Source organism: Elephantulus edwardii, unplaced genomic scaffold (assembly GCF_000299155.1).
Source record: "Elephantulus edwardii isolate Elephantulus edwardi_28Jun2011 unplaced genomic scaffold, EleEdw1.0 scaffold00066, whole genome shotgun sequence".
Taxonomy (NCBI): domain Eukaryota; kingdom Metazoa; phylum Chordata; class Mammalia; order Macroscelidea; family Macroscelididae; genus Elephantulus; species Elephantulus edwardii.
Genome location: NW_006399816.1, coordinates 5850842 through 5869587, shown reverse-complemented (window position 1 = coordinate 5869587; position 18746 = coordinate 5850842). Strand labels below are relative to the sequence as shown.

General features: G+C 53.7%; 1 protein-coding gene across 1 annotated transcript in view; it reads right to left on the bottom strand.

The window, feature by feature from the left end:
- Positions 1–14619, bottom strand: part of CSPG4 (chondroitin sulfate proteoglycan 4) — a 36896-nt gene extending 22277 nt beyond the window's left edge. The window contains exons 1-2 of the mRNA XM_006888375.1: positions 14532–14619; positions 14275–14382 (exon numbers count right to left, since the gene is read on the bottom strand). Of these exons, the coding sequence (XP_006888437.1) occupies positions 14275–14382; positions 14532–14619 (196 nt within the window). The remainder of the gene's footprint in view (positions 1–14274; positions 14383–14531) is intronic.
- Between the last annotated feature and the right edge of the window lie 4127 nt (positions 14620–18746).

Below are 18746 nucleotides of genomic sequence, written 5' to 3'. Positions count from 1 at the left end.
AAGGTGCAGCCATCCCAAAGCAACCATCCCAAAGCAAGCCATCACCTTCTCCCAACCCTGTCCCCCTCCTCAATTCACCCAGCAGTCACTACCTCATTCAGCCACTGGTCACCAACTTGGAAACTAGGCTTTGTCTACCAGTCCCAGGGTCTCCTTCCTCATAGCCAGGCTGCCCCAAAGGCTTGCTGTCCCTTCCTCTTTATCGTACTTGGGGTCTACCTTGCTTGGGGCCACGCTAGTCACCGCCATCGCGAGCCTGGGCAGCTGCAGTAACCTCCTCTTGATTCCCAACTTCCAATCGTCCTTCTTCCCACTCCACTGGGCAGCCAGAGTTGTTGTTCAAGGGGACATGCTGAAGGGTGGTCTCTGCCTGAGCCCTTAGGACAAGGTGTGGGCTCATGAACACAGAAGAGAAAGCCCTGTCTGCTCTCCTCTACCCCACGGTCTCTATACCCACCATTCCCCAAACAGCCACACATGCCGTTCCTTCCACCCGGAGCATGCTAATTTCCTTCACCCGATGCCTCATCCTTTTCTCACTTCAGATACCTCTTTCTGGTCTCTCACGTTCACTAGCTAATATTAGGACCATTCTGCCATCATCATGCTCCTGTCACATCCCAGTGGTCTCCCATCGAAGCAAGTGACTGCCTGTGGGCACTCTGTGTGTGTGTGTTCCCCAGTAGATGGGGAGCTCTCTGGAGGAGGTGGATGGTGGTGTTCTCATCTACCCAGCACGACTGACCAGGAGTAGAGGCTCAACTAAAACTTGTGGAAAGGACAAGTCAATGGTGGTCAGCCCAGGACCTGAGCTCCAGTCACTGGGGAGGTTCCAGGAGACATGATATCTGGCTCTGCAGTGAGGCTTGATGGCTGATGGGGGAAGATGCTCATCTGCCTGCCGGCCCTACAGAACCAGGTGTTCCTTATCCTGCGTCCCTGATTCTAGACTCAGATTCGATAGCCGAGGGCCATCCCAGCAAGCCAATGAGTACCTGCTCTACAGCTGCTGCCATACAGACAGGTCACAGGAAATTTAACAGAGCGGCCACGCCTCTCAGGGGATGACACCTTATCCTGGGAGGAAGCTCACTAGGGGAATGCCAGGCCTGAAGTGCGCATGGCAGATGGCTTCTCTTCTGAGGCCTGGGGAGGGGTTATCTCTCGAGCTAGTGGGCTCACTCTGGGAGAGCGTTGGTTTGGTTAGCATTTGGTCCCTCACACGGCCAAGGAAGTCAGGACAGGGAAACAAAGTCCTCAGCTGCTGGCTGAGCTCTGGCCCCCACCACAGGCCTCAGCTGCTGGCTCCGGCCATGTGGACGCGCACAGTCTGGGGACAACTTCTAACTGAGGGGCACTCTCTGGAAGGTAGGTGCCCTACAGAGGAAGCAGAGGGTCTATGTGCTGCTGAGCATGGACCACAGACACTGAGGGGGGGGGGAAGCTAAGGGGCTGGGTGGGGTTGGCGCCCTGGGCTCCCAGCCACGCGTCCCAGCCCTGGGGCCACGTGGGGCACAGAGGAAGCGGGAGGGAAAATGAGAGGTTTTGCTGGAAGAGGCAGCCCACAGTCCACCCAAGCTCGAGGGGTGGGAGGAGAAGGAAAGGGGGCCTCAATGGAGTCTTTGTGGAAACACTACTACTCCTGAGGCAAGGCAGGGTGGGGTTGCTGCGGGTGGGGACCAATTCCAGGAGGCTTTTCCCTGCCTTATAATTTTCCTCCTTGTGCAGGATGGGTGGGTGGATTTTCAGGCTCTCTCCCATCCTCCTCTTCCTCATCTTTATTGACCTGAGGTGGGACAAGGACCCTCAACTTACCAAGTGCACGCTGGGATGAGGATTCTGGCCCAGATGAGAAAGAGTGGGATGCCCTTTGGCACTGGACCTGTGGGGCTCCCCAACACTTGCAGGGAGAGATCGCCCCCATTTCACAGCTGAGGACACTGAGGCTCAGAGAAGGCAGTCCCAGTGGCTGGGACTCGAGCCCTGCAGGCCTGGCTCAGAGCTGGGTGCTATGGGTATTGCGGGTGACATGAGTCAGTGTCCACACAGAGGGCTGGTGGGGGGCTTGGTGGCTGCGTGTGAATCGGAAGCAGAGCATCTGCCTCTGGCTCGGGTGGGAGGAGGGTGTGAGAGTTGGCCTCCTGCCCCGGGAAGACTAGCTCCTTCCTTTCTTGTCCCTGGGGCTCCCTCTATTAGGGTCGGGATGGAAGTGGGAGGGCGTGGGGGAGGGAGGAAAGAGCATCTGCTTTCGATGGGTGGTTTGGCAGCCTTGTCCAGTTCTGGGGCCAGCCTGAATAGAGAAGGACCTTCTTCCCTGGCTGTTGTGTCTCAGAATCCAGCAGGAAGGGCCAGACTTTGGGCCTGGGGGCATAGAGGCCAGGGTGGAGGATGAAGAGGTGAGGGAAGCCTGCTCCCAGGGCCAGACCTTCTTCTGGGCAGAGTCCAGAGTCAGGAAACCCATTGCTCATCTCCAAGTCTGTCTCCCGTTGTGCGATGAGCAATCACTAACGGGCCAGGCCGCTGGGGAGGTGTCACAGGGTTTCCCCCCACCTAGCAGGCTGCACCCGGAGACAGTGAGTGTGTGAGCTGGGGAATGGAGGATGACAGAGGAAGCAATGACTGTTGGTCTGGACAGAGGCCTGGACTTGAAGTCCAGTGACCCAGTTTTGGGCAGATAGGCTATGTGCCTTTTAGAAGCCCTGCCTCTCAGGGTCAGTTCTCTCATCAGAAATATAGGGAGACAGAAGGGTTCATGAGCCCAGACAGAAGTGTCACATCCAGGAGTCTGAGGGGCAGTGGGAAGAGAGACATATAGGCTTAGGTGAAAGAACACCTACACACAAATGCAAACACTGCATTCAGCTTCATGTGCTTTTATCTTCTCTCTAGACTCAGTTTTCCCATCTGTGAAAGGGGACTTGGAAGGGTATATTGACATACACCTGGTCTTCAGCCAACCCAGCCCAGTCGGAAGTAACTGGTAGAGAGTGAAGAGGTGTGGTCAGTATGGCCTAAATGGTCTTAGTCCTGGTCAAACTGGAAGCACTTGAAGAAGAAACGTTGATATCTAGAAAAAGGGATCAAGTGGTAGTGGCATTCAGCTCCACACTAGGGGTTTTCTATCAGGCTGAGCTGTCTGACTACAGACAAGAAGGTATATCAAGTCCCTGGCACTGGTGTGGGCTGGGAACAAACAGGAGGCCTTGTTTTTGGTGGTCCTTTGCCTTGGTTGGGACTTCCAAGATCTTTAGATTGAAAGCCCCCTTACTGGGCACTCCCAATGTTAGTCAACAGCTTGGACTCCTGTGACACCCCTATGCCACACTCCCGCCTGCCCATGTCTCCCACAGCCTCGGGCACTGCCTCTCAGCGATGGCACAACCATCTCGGTCTCCAGGACCAACTCTCCAGGGCCCTGGGCTGACCCGCCAATGCCCCCTGTACCTCAACACTAGGACCTTCCATTGTTGTTAGATGTTAAGTTGACTAAGACTCGTAGTGACTCTATCACCAACAGATCTGAACCTTGTCCTATCCTGTGCCATCCTCACCATCTCTGATATGCCTGAACCCATTGTTACAGTCAGTGTCAATGCATACTGCTGAAGGTCTTCCTCTCTTTCTCTGACCCTCTCCCTTTCCCAGCGTGATGTCTTCTTCCGAGCACTGGTCCTCCCTCCTGGTAACACACCCAGAGTATGTGAGACGAAGTTTCACCATCCTTGCCTCGAAGGCTCACCTTGGTTGCACTTTCTTCAAGACAAACTTGTTTGCTTTTTTGCCCATCCATGGGATACTTAATACTCTAATACAACAACTCAAACACATCCACTCTTCTGTCATCCCTATCCATTGTTCAACTTGCAGATGCATAGGAAGTAATTGAAAATATCAAGGCTTGAATTAAGCTCACCTTAGTCTTCCTCTCTAGTACAATGGAGAGGCCCCTGACAGCTGGTTTTCTTAATGCAACACGTCTTTTGATTTCTTGACTGCTGTTTCCCTGGGTGTGGATTGTAGATCCAGTAAAATTGGGGATTAGGAACTCCCGCAGAGCCTCCAAGTGCAACCTCTCAGAAACCAGACTCCATGTCATTCCTCTCCCAGTCTCAGGCAAGGCCCCACCAACCACCTACCTACCCACTGCTGGACAGGAACCTGAAAGTCATTCTGGATCCTTCCCTCCTCCTACCCTGCAGTCTGCTAATCACCATGTCCAATCAATCCCATCCAGGAATTTTCCAAATTTGCCTCCTGACTCTCAACTCCACCACCATTCCCATTGTCCCTTGCCTGGCTTAATGAATTCCTGGGTCCTTTTGCAAACAGCAATTTTTTTCATTAGGCTGGAGGATCGTCACCGTCCATTACCGTCAGGGCCACTGTGCCTCTGCACTGCCAGCTTTCCTGCTCACCTCCCTTGAACATCATTTGCTGGCCTCACTAGACCCGGAGAGGCTTTCCGTCTGTACACAACAGGTCCCCCCTTCCTGGCCTTTGCTCAGGCTGGACCTTCTGCCCATGACATGCTTTCATGCTCCTTCATGAGAGGGGTTTCCTCCTACCCTTCCTGCAGCCCTAAGCACCTGCTTTGCATTTGGGATATAGAGACACTCAAGTGCGAACTGGATAGTTGGGGTACTAGATCTCTCTCTGTTTACACCGTGAGTCTCGGAGATCACATTGGCCTGCTATAAGTGGTGAAGGGAAGAGAGGAAGAATGGAGGGAGAGACCAACCAGCCTGGAGACTGGCCACACTTCACCAGATGGCCAGGGCTGCCTTTAGGAGCTTGACCCTCCTCTCCTCTCCAGGGCACTGGTGTCCACAGGTAGGGACCTAGACACGAAGGCCCGGGGAAGGGTGGGGTGGACGACCGCCTCTACCCGAGAGTGCTTTTCTGGGCCTGTGGTGACAGAGTCTGGTGCTTGTTTTTAAAGAAAATAGAACGAGAGCCCCTATTTATAGCTGGAGGCTGTGGCCACAGACAGGAGACGGACAGAGTCTGAGGCTCTGCAGGCTTCTGCTTTGCTCCGGCAGAGGCTGGGGCCATTCCCAGGCCCCCTACTCCTGCCCCCCTTTTTCAGCCCCCAAGGAAGTGCCTGTGGGATCCTGACATTCCCTGGGACAGGATGTAGCTGGCTTTTTGGCGGGGAAGACGTGGGGAAGGGGGATGGAAAATTTTCTCCCAAGATTGGTCTCTTGGGGCCTAGAGTCCCTCATGGGAATGGGCGGAGGTGAAGGCCTGTTATGTCTACTGGGAAGGCAGAGGAGGGCTCGGGGTGCGGGTGGGGTCCCAGCTGCCCAGGGAGAATCTTGGCCGGCCACCAGCATGAGGTAGAGGACCGAGCTGAAGGAAAGTGAAAAGATTAAGATCAGAGAGGCGGGGAGAACAGTGCTGGGGAGGTGGAAATGGAAAGAGAGATACGGATGGGGAGGGGATCCCCAGTCAGCTGACTATATGAGTGAAAGAAATGGGGGTTTCTATGCCAAAGAAAGTTTTCATGGTGTCCTGGATACCAGTGGTCAGAGTCTGAGTTGGCTTCCGGTAAAGGGGGCAGAGATTAGGTTATCTCTGTGGCCTTCATTCCAGAAGGCCAGGCCTTATTCACCTACACACAGGTCCAGGGTCTGGAGACTGTTGCCCACAATCTTAGGTTTTGGGGTCCCAGGTCTGCTTGGAGGCAGTGAAACACTATGGGGCCAGAGCTGATGCAGAGAGGAGGCATCACTGAGATCCCTTAGGACTGTCCTGGGTCGAGGGGGGGTGTCCGTGACTCTGGTTCAGGTTTGGTCTCTGGCTTGTTAGAGGGTGAGCTCCCCAGGCCGAGAAGGATTACAAGGTAAGGCTCTTGCCCGCGCTCACACCTGTTGCCACCCTCTATCCGGACCCGTTCCTTTGTTGTGCCTGTGCAGTGGGGTGGTGTGTGTGTCATGGAACCATAGCCACAACCGGTGACTCAGACAGTTAAAAAAAGGAGCAGCTAGCTCCAAGCGGTGACTCAACTGGCTTTGGATGGGCTGGGTGGATCTGGCTGGTATAAAACGGGGTGGTCTGGGTTTATTTTTGGCAGGGTGGGGCTGAGGCCAGGGGTTGGAAGATGGGATCCAGGGGCGGAGAGGAGCCACTACACTCAGCCAAGGAGAGCTGAGGTTATCTGTGCCAACTTGAGGAAGTGGGTTTTCAATGCCAGGGAGCCCTGGCTGTCTAGGCCACCTGTCATTCCTGCTTCAGGCTCAGCCCACCTGAGAAAAGTTGCTGACTGTCTCTGGAAAGAAGCAGAGCCCCTGTCCTGTCTCTAAGAGGCTTGAGCTCAGAATTTTAGAAGTGGCTTTGGAGGTTGAAGATCCTACCCAGAGGCCTCCAGAGAGATAAGGATTTGCCCAAGGCCACATGGTAGGGCCAAGGACACCTCCCCCACCCCCACCCCACCGAGTTGCTGGCTCCTTACAACATCTCTCCTGCCACAGTCCTGTCCACATTTGTAAGGACAGGCTCTCATCTGAGTACCCACCCCTGGAGGACCTCAGCTGGCTTCCAGAAGGAAGACCGGAAACACATGGGCCCCAGAAGCCTGGAGACTTGCCTCAGACGGGGACACCTGGGTTCTATTAGTTGACATCCGGGGCGCCAGCCGGGCTCTGTTCAAGTAGTCTTCTGAGACTATGGAGGTCACATCCGGGGTCAAGGCCTGGGGATCTGGCTCCGGCCAGCCCTGTGCTTCAAAGCCTCCTTCTAGGTGGCACTGTCCCATCCCTCTAGGTGGCTCACCTCCTCTGCAGCTACTACCCAGACTCAGCTCCCCTCACTTCCCTGCTCTGCTTTCACACTACATGGACCTTAGGCATCACCAACACACCTGATGGCTTCAGTAGCTCCTGGCAGGATTCTCTCATCTCTCTCAGCCTGGGCTGCTTCTCTGCATAATGCAGCCACCATTGCATAGTGTGTGGTGCTAACAACTCCTGGGTTGCCTGGGGAGTTGAGTCATCTCACATCACTGGGTCCCGGCATTCAGCTCTACCTCTAGAGGGGCCCCCAAGAAAGCAGGGAGCCTGTGGACAATGCAGCTGGCCTGGGAAAGACAGGCTTCTAAGCTTCCACTTCCATAAAACATCTTGGAGTTTGTGTATTATAATCTTCCCACCCACCTGCTTTTGGGATAGGGGCTGAGTTTCATCTGCTCATTCAATCGTCGTGCACTTATTGATTCCTGCTGTGCACCAGGCTCAACGATCTCCATCTGACGGGCAATTAGGCTTTGGGGAAAGGGACCCCCTTCCCCCCATAGTGGGAGAGGTGTGTGGGCTTCAGAGAGCTAGCCAGATGTGGATGCTCACCTCCCCACCTGCCCCTTCTCTGAAGGTCTGTGGGCTGAGGAGCGTGGCTGGTCAATGCTCTCTTGGGGCGTAGCTCCTCTTGTCTATAGTGTTTGGTCCCACACAGACCTTTTCACTGGGTCACCTTGACAATTCCCTGCTTTGGAACCTTTTCAAACATTCCTAAGCAGGGAGCCCTCAAGGAGGATGGTCCTGTCCTTATCCCAGGAAGAGGATGGCAACAACAGAATGAAAACCACCCCAGGAGCTGGCCCTTGTCTTATTTAATCCTTAACACACATAGGAGAAAGAACTATTTATCCTCCGATTTAGAGAGGAGGAAAGGAGCAGTGGTTAAGTGCTCAGTTGGTAATGGGAAGTTTGGAGGTTAGAAACGACCAGCAGCTTTGTGGGATGGAGAGGTGGCAGTCAGCTTCCATAAAGATTGCAGCCTCCAAAGCCCTAAGGGGCAGTTCTGCCACACCCCACAGGGTGAGTCAGAATTGACTCAATGGCAATTGAGTTTTTAGAGAATCGGAAAGTGAGGCTCAGAAGGGCCAGGGCACTTGCCCAAGGTCACCCAGCCATTGAGCCCCTGAGGCGGAGCTGAATTCCAGGTTCTTTAATATTATAGAAGCTCTGGTAGCCTAGTCCATAGGGACTCATCTAGCCCCAAAGCTACACTGTTGTGGTTGTGTACTATGGAGTCAGAATGGATCCATAGATGACCTTCCCTCCAGTGGGTTTTCAGAGGCAGTTAATTGCATGAGAGGAAATTGTCCACCTTTCTCCCATGGAGCAGCGGGTGGATTTGAACCTCGTGCCTTCGACATTGCAGTGTAGATTCTTACCACTAGGCCACCAGAGCTCCCTAACAATATACCCCATGGTGGTTCAAATCCAGCAGCAGATCCATGGCAGAAAGATGGACATTCTCCTCCCAGGTGATTTACAACCTCAGAAGCCCAATGGAGGATGAGCTACGAGTTGGTTTTGACTCGACAGCAATGAGTGTTTGAGACCCTTCTGGCCTCCCTGCAGCCTAATCTGTGAGCAGAGGGTTCAGAGGGGGGAGACATGATTCTGAGTCATGACTGAGGGGTAGGAATTTAGCTTACTCCTAGCAGCTCTGAGACACCCAAAAAGGGTGATTTGTTCCTTTCCTGAGCAGAGTGGAAAGAGTATGTGTGTGCGTGTGTCTGTCTGTCTGGCCGCCTGCTTCCCTTGTCGGCTTCCAGCTGCAGGAGAGCAGCAGTGGCTGTGCACAAAGGAGGTGGGGCAGGGAGGGTCAGTGTCGTGGGAATCAGTATTCTGGGCCGACTGCTATTCATAGCTGCTCCCCTTGCCATATGGGCGGGGGAAGAGGTTACTCTTAGGTGGGAAAGGAAGTTGGTCTCCTCTGTCTCTCCCTAGATTTGCCAGAGGCCCTGCAGTGTGATGGAGCTAGGCTTTGTCTTAAGGGGTTTCCCACCTGCATTGGCTGATTTAAGGTTTGGACACCCTTCTTGTCAGGCTCCAGCCAGGCTATTTAGCAACACTATGCTGTGTTTGTGTGTGTGTGTGTGTGTGTGTGTATGTGTGCAAGGGTACAACTATGGGGTGTCAATATGGTGAAGGTTCTGAACTAGGGCAAAGAGGCTGGAGGAGACAAAGGCAGGTCCCAGGAGAAGGGCAGCCCTGGGGAGGCAGTGCTGGAGCAAAGCTTTGAAGGATAGTGAGACAGGAAAGTTCAGTTGCAGAGAACAGGGTAAGCAAAGTTGGAAGAGTGCTGGAGTTTACAGACGCTGTCTGGTGGCCAGCTTGTGGTCTAGAAGCAGGAGAAGGGTGTAGCACAGCAATAGTGGCTCTGGGCCTGCAGGTGGTGACACAGGGGGATACTGACCACTGGATGCTCAGGAATGTCCTGGCTGAAGCTGGGGAGAGTATAGACATCCCAGGCTTGGCTTCTAGGAAGCTGGAATTGGGTTTTGTCCCTGCTTTCAGGCTCCTAAGCCTTGATCTATTCAGGGAGGGGCATATTCTGGGGTCCCTTGGCATTGGCCCTGATTTGGATTCTTTGGAAGCCACAAAGTTCTTACTTGTATCTCCCCTCATCTCAATTTGTTTCAACTCAAAACAATTTCCCCAGTTTTCAAAGTTGCTGGTTGTTGGTTTTGGGTTTTTTTTTCAAAGTATAAAGTCATAGCCCCCTTTATCAAAACCACGTTTTACACAAAATCCCAATCTATAAAGATGTTTGTGGAATGGCTGTGCACAAATTAGGGCTGGGGAGCAGGTGTCCCCTATTCTCAGCTCAGTTTCCTCTAGGTACAAAGTCATGGCAAGCTCTAAGGGTACATTTTGAAAAGGGCACATTGTGCCCCTCTATGGACCCAGCCCTGGGCTCAGCAGGATGGTAGAGACCCCTGAGAAAAGTAGATGGTCCCATGGGAGATGACCCAAACCAGGGCATGAGGGCAAAGGCCAGGGAGGTCTAGGCCCTATTCTGCTAACGGCTTACTATATGACTCTGCACAAGTGGCCACCCATCTCTAGGCCCTGTTTGCCTTTGAACCTTGGAGGCTAGCCTGAGTAGATGGGTGAGTGGGGGGTGTCTCCATTAGAAAAGCTGAGAGAGAAGGCAGCTTTGCTGACACCCCATGGTTCTTGGACCATGAAGGAACCCAGGCTCAAACAGTCCAGTAGGAGCAGCGGCTAGAGACTTGGCTAATACACACCAGAGTTGGCTCCTCGTAAGGCTGGGAGCCAGCCCAGGCGTGGGCAAGAGCAGAGCGGGAAGAAGGAATAGTCAACAGGATAGGCACTGTCCCTGGCCCGGCCCATTCGTGCCACCTCCAGAGTGTGGGTGAACCATGCCAACAAGCCTCTGGCTCCGGCAGCCCCCAGAGCCACCATCCTATATCTGAGACAAACATGGCTCCATCTGCCACACAGTTGTCAGAGGGGGTGTGGGAGACTTCTTGAAGAGAAGATCTGCTTATGCTGTGTGAAAATGGGGTGGGTTGGGAGAGGCATGGGTGGCCCTTTTGCTGGGAGCAGGTGTGGGGAGCAGAACAGAAGTGTAATCCTCAGGAAGTCAGGGAGCCTGAAGACCTGTTTCTCTCTTGTTGGCGGCATTAAGGTTCACTGGTGGGTGGCTGCCCACTGGGATGACCTGGAAAAGTCAGTTATTGTGGGGGTAAGAGTATGATGGTTCTTGGGCATAAAAACAAGTCCCTGAGTTTTCTCTGAGCCTCAGTTTCTTCATTTGTAAAATATTTCCTGATTTGAAGGTATACTGAAGCTGCAGGACCACCTGAGGGGTCTCCACGCTGATGGCAGGAGTTGAGTTATGATACAGTGCCAACTCTTCTCCTGTTGGAGGGAACTAGGAGCCCTTCCCAAGAGGTGACTGTGCACAAAGTCGTTCATACAATTTCAAGGGTTTGACAGTCATTTAAGGAGCCCCTGGCAGCTAGAAATGGTCAAGGACCTGGCTGCTTGCCAAGAGGTTGATGGTTTGAACCCACTTAGAAGCTCCGAGGAAGACAAGGTTGGCAATCTGCTTCTAAAAAGACCCTGTGGAATTCCACTGCACAAATGAGGCTGCTAAGAGTTGGATCAGATTTAGATAGCAACTAACAACAACAGCGATTTTGAAACCCAACTCTAAGCCTGTGTTTGAAGGAAGAATACTTACTCTGGAAGGCTCTACAGAGCTAGACATGTGTTGGGCAGGGGTCATGGTGGAGGTGACAGGAGAGCTGGAGGGGGGCAGGAGTTGGGGGAGTGGTAGGCAGGGCAGAGGGACCTGGAGGGAGCAGATAGAAGAACCACCAGGTCTGGGTCTCCACTTGCTGTTTGCAAAGGAGCCAAAGCAGAGAACAGTAACCGCCCCCCCGCCCCATACTGCTCTGCCCAGCCCGACAGGCGCCACCCAGCCCAGGGGACTGGAGAGCAAGGGGCAAGGCCCAAGTCCTGGGCTGCGAGAACGGCTGTGCAGCCTGCCCTACTTGTGTGAACCCAAGGACTCTGTACTCAAAGGGAGAGTGTATGTCAGGGCTATTTCCAACTCCCCCTTCCCTGCCTGCCCCCTGCTGGGCAGCTAGCCCAGATGGAGCCTATATAGTTCCTTTTCTAGCTCAACACGTGCCTCCACCCCCCCCCCCCACACTGCCCCACTCCTATCGCCTGGCCCACCTGGCTTGACCTAGCCCCCTCTTTGGCCTCCCAGGCAGGCAGCACTGAAAAGACCTTCTTGTCTGGTCTGGGCGGGCGGATGTGGGGAGGGGGGCTCAGTTATACTTGGTTCTGGAACAGCTTTTCCACAGTCTGGGTGGGCTGGGTCAAGGGTGCTGGCCCCTGCCCTGCCCTAGAGGCCTAGGACAACAGCATGTGTGCGAGCGCGCACACACACAAGCTCAGTTTACCCACAGTATCATATCCCACTGCAGTTGATTCCTTGCAAGCCAGTGTAGAACTTCCCCACAGGACTCTGAAGCTGTAAAACTTTATGGACTCTACAACCTCATTTTTCTCCTACAGAGGGACTGATGGGTTCAAACTTCAGACCTTTTTAGTTGACTATCCTTTACTTAGCCCACTGTAGCCACTAGGAGCCTCCTAAACCATCCTGAAAGGCAGCAGAATAAACTCTGGTACAATTCCTTGTACCTGATTACCCACAGCCCTGCTCTAAAGCACCCCCTCAACCCAACACCCCAGCCTGAGCCCTACTTTCAGAGTCAACGATGCCAGGCAAGAGATGAGATTCAGGATCCACTTTCCCAGCATGCTTCATGCCCATTCTCAACTCCTGGTTTTTACTCATGCTGTTCTCTATGCTTGAAAGAACTTCTCTTTTCACTTCTGCCCATTCATTAGGACCACTCAAATCCAGTCTCCTCTAAGGCTTGTTCCTCCGCCAAAGGCCTCCTGTGGGGTTCAGAAAGGACCTTGATATCACCACAGCCTGAGTCGAACCCTCCCTGCAGGCTCAAGTTCCCTCAGAGCAGGTCTAAGGGCTCTCTGAACAGCGGGCACTCTGTGGGACTCAGAGCACTTCACTTCTTTTCTGGGACCTCAGATTCCCAATTTGTACAATAGGAAGGTTGGCCTAGATGGCCTCCAGGGGTTCCTGGCTCCCAGGCATCATGACCTGGAGGCTCTGGAACATAAATGCTTGCAGAAAATCTGCTCCTCTCTGGGGAAGAGCCTCTGAGACCTGCCAGGAGGGTGGCAGTGATGTCTGTTTCTGGTGATGGTCCCTAACTATGGAGACCAGAACAAAGAGCTGGGCTAGGATGGGTTGTGGGATGGAAGCTCTGCTTGGGAAGGAGTGAGGATACCAGCCATCCTACCTCCTTCCCTATCTCTAAATCCCTCCAAAGGCAGGGATAAGCCTAATGCTTCAAAACTCCACTGGTGCCATGCCACACCCTTGCTTTAAAATCTGTGTTGAACAATGAATGAATGGAAACCCAAAATCTCTGTAAATGTTTATGAAAATTAATAAAATATAATTATAGAAAAAAAAATCTGTGTTGACTCCACTTAGTCTACAGGGCACAGGCAACAGCCTTCATTCTGTCATGTTTTCGTGCTCCAGCCCAACGGCTCTCCTGGCCTCTTCTGGTCAACATATACCATCAAGTCAGACTGCTGGTTTTTCTATCACCACATTCTGCTTACACCCACCTCAGAGCCTTTATTCAGGGCTAGTCACCCACAGGGAGTACTGACTCCCTTTTCATTCTCTGCAGCTTGTTTAAGGACGCTCCTTGGCTCAGCCCTGTCCCTGCCCCACTTGTGCCTGAATTTCTCTTCTCAGTTCTCTTCACCTGCATCTTTGATGACCTGTTCAGGACCTGCTCTCTGAGTTTTATTTCGCTTAACTGCCTCCTGAATGAGTCGACACTTGGCCTGTCCTATTATGCACAACCCTCACTGCCCAGCACGATGCCTGCACGCTGTTGTGTGCTGAGAATGTATTCGCCCCTCAGGTATTGAGAATGGCTCTCGAAGTCCTGAAGGTGGGGGTACTGCAATTTCACGTGGCTAGGAGTTGAGAACTGCCTTAGCTGACCTCCCTAGTCACCCTAGATGCATCTCCCCTACTTCTCTAGAGTCTAGCCTGTTACTCAGATATTAGGGAGTAGGGTCCTGGGGGGACAGGAGTTGAGAGGCTGTGGATCCAGCACTGACTCATTTCCTTTCCGAGTACCTCGTGATGCCCTCCATTAGAAGTGGCTTCCCCATCTGATGGGGAGCAGGGTGTGGCCCCTGCCCCTGCAAGGGAGATTCAGGCCCCTCAACTGCTCAGTTACTTTTGGTAACAGCCCAAAGATGTAGGCTGAAGCACTGATTCATACATTGGTAGTAATGACTGATGGGCCCTGAGGCCAAGGTTCTTACGGCATAACTAGACCATGCCCTAACTAAAGGAAGAATGTGGTAATGGTAGGCTTTCTGGCACCGTGACAGAGTGGGGGCCATAGCCTAGCGCCCTGCAGACTTTCATTCAGTCTCCAGTGGAGTCAGGCAACTGACACTAGGGCCAGGAAGGAGAGGCAGGGGGTCGCCCAAAACTGTCTGAGGAACAAGTTCCTGCTGACTGAAGGGTGGAAGGATAGAGAATAGGATAGAAAGGATACAAGAGCCTCTGTCAGGGAGGAGAGAGAAGGGGAGGATGACAGGACTTCAGAGATGGTGGTGGACAAAGGTCAGCCAGACATCAGACAACTAGTAATAAGGAAGGAAGCAGTAGGATCAGGGCTTGGGAAAGGCTGCAAGAGGAGGCAGTGTATTTGGGATTTGTTGTAGGGTGAGGCAGGGTGGGTCCCTCTCCATTTGCCGCCCTGGCACCACCCCACCCCATGCTTGTCCTGGGGCTCTTGAAGCAGGGGTACGTGTTCTCTCCTGTCATGGGGTGTTTTTTGGGCGCTAAGGGATGCATAGAGTGCTCGTAGTCTCTGACGCGTTGGTGAGGGTGCGCTGCGAGTCCGGGACACAATCCGCGCGCAGTGCCACGCCCTAGGCAGTCGGACCCAGCGCCCCGGGCCACGCGTGCAGGGCACCCACAGCCCTATGGCCAGAATTAGGAAAACCAGGCGGGATCTTGAGCCTTTGGTGGAGCCCCGCGTCCACTCTGGAGTCGAACCCTTGGAGATCCCGGCCTGGAGTGGGACACAGTTCCCGCCAGGCGGGGCTGGGGGACTCGGACCTCTCACTCACCTGTGGATGCAGGGTCCAACAGCACGGCCAAGGTCAAAGCCAGGGCCAGGACGGGGACTGGAGGCGGGGGCCGTGGGCCGGAGCGCATCGCGCCGGCGGGCTGGGCAGCTGGACTTGAGAGTCGCCGCGCCAAGCAGGCAGCCGAGTGAGTTCGCCGAAGCAGAGAGCGCGAGGCTCCACGGGCGCAGGCTGGGCTCGGGGCGGCCGCTGTACTTAGCTCGGGGGGCGGGGCGGCACCGACGCTCGGGTTTCAGCACCCCCCAACCTCGCCCCCCCACTACCTCCTCCCACCTCCTTAAAGGGCCAGTGCTGGGCCGCTCCTCCTGGGACAGTGGGGACGGGGCCCCCAAGTCTGATTTGGAGCAGAAATCCCAGAGTAAATTGAGCAGAAGGTCATGGGTACAAACCCCCCGCAGCTTTGACCCAAAGACTTCTGGAGACCTCTCAGGGAGGAGGCCTGAGATGGGCCCCTCTCTCTCCTCTTTCTGCCGGATGGGGCAACACTACTGGCTTAGAAAGAAGGGCAGATGCCCGCCCACCCCACGGGCTGCATTTAGGTTGCTATGACAAGATGCCAGTGGGGAGGACTGCCGAATACTGCGACCTTGACCTCTGCCGTCCCACAGGACTTAGTCTTTCCTGTCTGCCAAGGAGAGATGATCTGGACTTCTCCACAGAGGGGCTCTCAGTTCCATGGTTTCATTCGTCTCAAAAGAACCTTGGAAATGAGGTAGCCAGGCGCCCTCTTCCAGTTTATGGAGAAGGAAACTGAGACTCAGATCTGCCAGTGGTTCTTACAAGACCCCCGTTTAGGAGTTGGTCTCTGGCCACTCGGAGCCAGGAACTCCCAGTCTCCTGTCTCTAAATGCGAGAGTTTCAACTTCCAGGGCTGCTGGCTGGAATTCTGGCCCTGGATTTAGCTCCTACCTTAACAGCTCTCAGGCTGGGGCCCTTCTCCTTCCTGCTCCTTCCCTGGCGACATGAGCCTCGTCCTAACAGAAGGAGAAAGGGCGCTGTTAACTGCAGAGCTTCAAACACCCAGCTCTGCCCAGTTTCAGTGCTGGTTTCTCGATTAACCTTCGTTTCTCTATCCAGCAAATGGGTAGAAGGCACCTCTGGGTGTCCATGCACCGTCTTCACCCGGATCCCTCCACTGACGCTGGTCTGCTGCAGGTCACCCCTCACACTACATCCACACTCCAATTCCTTCCTCCCTTTGGCCGATGACAGGTCTATAATGTGTATACAGTGCTCTTCTTAGCCATGATACTGAGCCCTGTCTGTTTTGCAGATGGAGAAGCCAAGACCGAGAGGGGTTAAGGAACTTGATTACATCTGCAGCACTGCTGAGGAGCAGAATCAGATGTTTGATCCCAAGCCCAGTACTGTTGCTTCCTCAGTGCAGTGGGTGGTATAGGGTCTGTGTGGTGGCTACCAGGACTGTTCTTGAACCCAGACAGATGTGGATTCAAATCTGAATTTAGCTGTCCAACCTCGAGGAAGTTGTTTCACTTCTGTGGCTCAGCTTCCTCATTTGTAAAATTCTCTCATTGCCATAAAGCCTAAACTGAAGACTCCTACCTGACCCTCCAGCAGGCTTTGTAGACTGTAAATCACATGTTGTTGTTGCGTACTGTCAAGTCAGAACTGACTCAGCTGACCCTCCAGCAGGTTTTCAGAGGCAGTGAATAGTATGGGAGGAGATTGCCCATCTTTCTCCCACAGGGCAACTGGTGGATTTGAACCACCTGCTTGTAGTGCAACTTCTTACCACTAGCTCTCTCCTTGTTGTGTGCTGTGGAGTCAGAGCTGACTAACAGCTGACCATCCAGAGGGTGTTCAGAGACAGTTAATGGGGCAGGAAGTGATTGTTCATCCTCTCACCCGAGCTCCATGAATTGCAGAGGAAATTATCCTACTTTCTCCCTTGGAGCTGCTAGTGGACCCAAGCCTTTGGGTTGGACATAGCACGACTCGCTATGGGGTAGGCCCATCAGAGCTTCCCTTGGTGAAACAAGGTTTGTGAAAATGAAAGTACCAAGTCCAGGTCAGCCTACGGAATAAATAGTCAATAAATATTTATCCCTCTCTTCCCTATCAACCTGACATCCTTAAAGTGTTCACAGTTTGCACTCACTTCTCCTTCCTTTGGTAGAATGTCAGCCCTTTGAGGGCCAAATAGTGAACATTCCCCTCCAGATGCAGCTGCATACAGTAAGTGCTTAATAAATGCCTGCTGGGCCTAAGAAGTCAGTTGCTGGTGTTTTGAGGGGATTTTAGCAGACCTGGGTACTCCCATCTGGTCACCTCAGGCGGCCGGAGTTGGAGCTTTGCCCAGCTGGCCTCAATGGCAATAAAGCCATTGATTCCACATTTGTCCCTTGTTTTTCCTACTTTTCAGTCAGCAAGGCACCTGGTCCTCGTTAGGGACTAATTACTGGCCAAGAGTGGGCTTTCAGGGCTGGAGGCAGGGTTGGGGGAACTTCTTGGAAGGCTATGTTTGGAGGAAAAGAGCCTCTTTCTTTTTAGGAATGAAGAGAGAAGGGAGGGGAAGCCTTGCTTTTTTTATGAATCAAAAACTTGGGTGGAAACACTCTCCCCACCTCTTCACCCATCTTCCCTGCTCCCACCCACAGAACCATTGCCTCCAAAAGTCGTTTGTGTGTGTAGCATCCAGACAGGGAGTTCCCGCCCACAGCCGAGTTAAGTGTGGATTAGTGGGGAGCCCCCTCCCGCCTCGTTGCTAACTGGGGAGAGAAACACAGGCCTGGAAAAAATAATGGCAACCAGCGGGCGGGCAGTCATAACCGCGCGCTTCTCTGCCGGAGCGTCCCAGTTTACAAAACAGTCAGCTAGTCTCTTGACAACCCTGAGGAGTATGTGTGTTGGGAGACAGCGTTCCCTTTTCACAGATGAGAAAGTTGAGGTTCTCAGGGTAAAAGTGTTTCTGGGGACCTGGCCCTTGCTCAGCCCTGCAGCCCAGGGCATGAACTCTGACTGCTGTGGAGTGTCATCGTGCCAGGCTGACTGGCAGAAGTCAATGCCCTGACATTGTCCTGGAGCTCATTCCAGACATCACCCACTGTCTCAGAGCAAAGAATGGCCAGTGCCTGCTCCTCCATGGTCCCCTCCCAGCCTCCTTAGCAGACTCCCATGAGGCCCAGTCCTGAGAAGACCTGGCATCCTCAGGCTGGCTCTGGCTTTTACCCTTTTGCTTTCTGACCTTTGCCATGATTTTCCTGGCTTGTGCTGGCAGGGTGTCCTTGGGGACCACTCCTGACTGCCCCTACATCTCAGACAAGAAGAAATGACTTTCATCCAGGAAGCCCTCCTGGTCTGCCTCTCCTGCAGTGGGCTTCTGGGAGGACTGATCTCTGTAGTACTCCCAGTGTCTCCTGGACTCTCTAACTGGCTCAGGTGTTGTGGCGCCTAGACTGGGGGTGTCTACTCCCCTGAACCCTTCCAGGGAAAGCACAGGACAGGGTAGACTGGAGTGGGGGAGGAGGGAGACTGAGAATACACCTTAAGATAAAAGGATGCAGAAGAGGGGTGAAAAGAGAGCTCAGACGTTGGTGAAGCTACCTGTGGTGTGTGCTACCTCAGGTTCTCCACGTTATCTGCTTCTGAGAGGAAAAGACAATGACAGCCCTGTAACACCCCCTCCCAGCCAGTAGGGCTCAGCCAAACGTGCTGAGGGTACTCCTGGGTGCTGTCACCCACGGGGCCTCCTGAACTGAGTGCTCGCTCTGACAGAAGCTGTGACTTGGCCTGATCTTGGGCCTGGCACACTGAATGCAGCTGTGTTTTACTCCCTGACCACTGGGCCCCACCCAAGCAGCCTGTGGCCAAAGCCAGCTTGCCGGTAAATGGTGTATGCTGTGCCCGAGATGGGAGGGTGTGTGCCCCAGCAGGGGTGCATTCCAGACACCCAGGCCCTGTCCTTAGGGAATTAACCCTCTGCTATGAAGGACACTGAGCCTGGGCTACAACTATGGGAGAGACTTGGGCTTCAGACCCCTGTAGTCAAGATCTCCTCAGCTCAGCTCCCAGGCTTGGGTCTCAGCCTTGGACCCCAGGTGGAAGACCTCAGCTAGGAGTGATCTTGCTCCTGCTTCTGGCTGTAAGCATTTGTGGGGCTTCTCCAAGTGCCAGCAGCCAGGCTCTGGAAGGAAGGGAGATGCTCCTCCCAATAATTACACAATTCGGGAGCTGCAA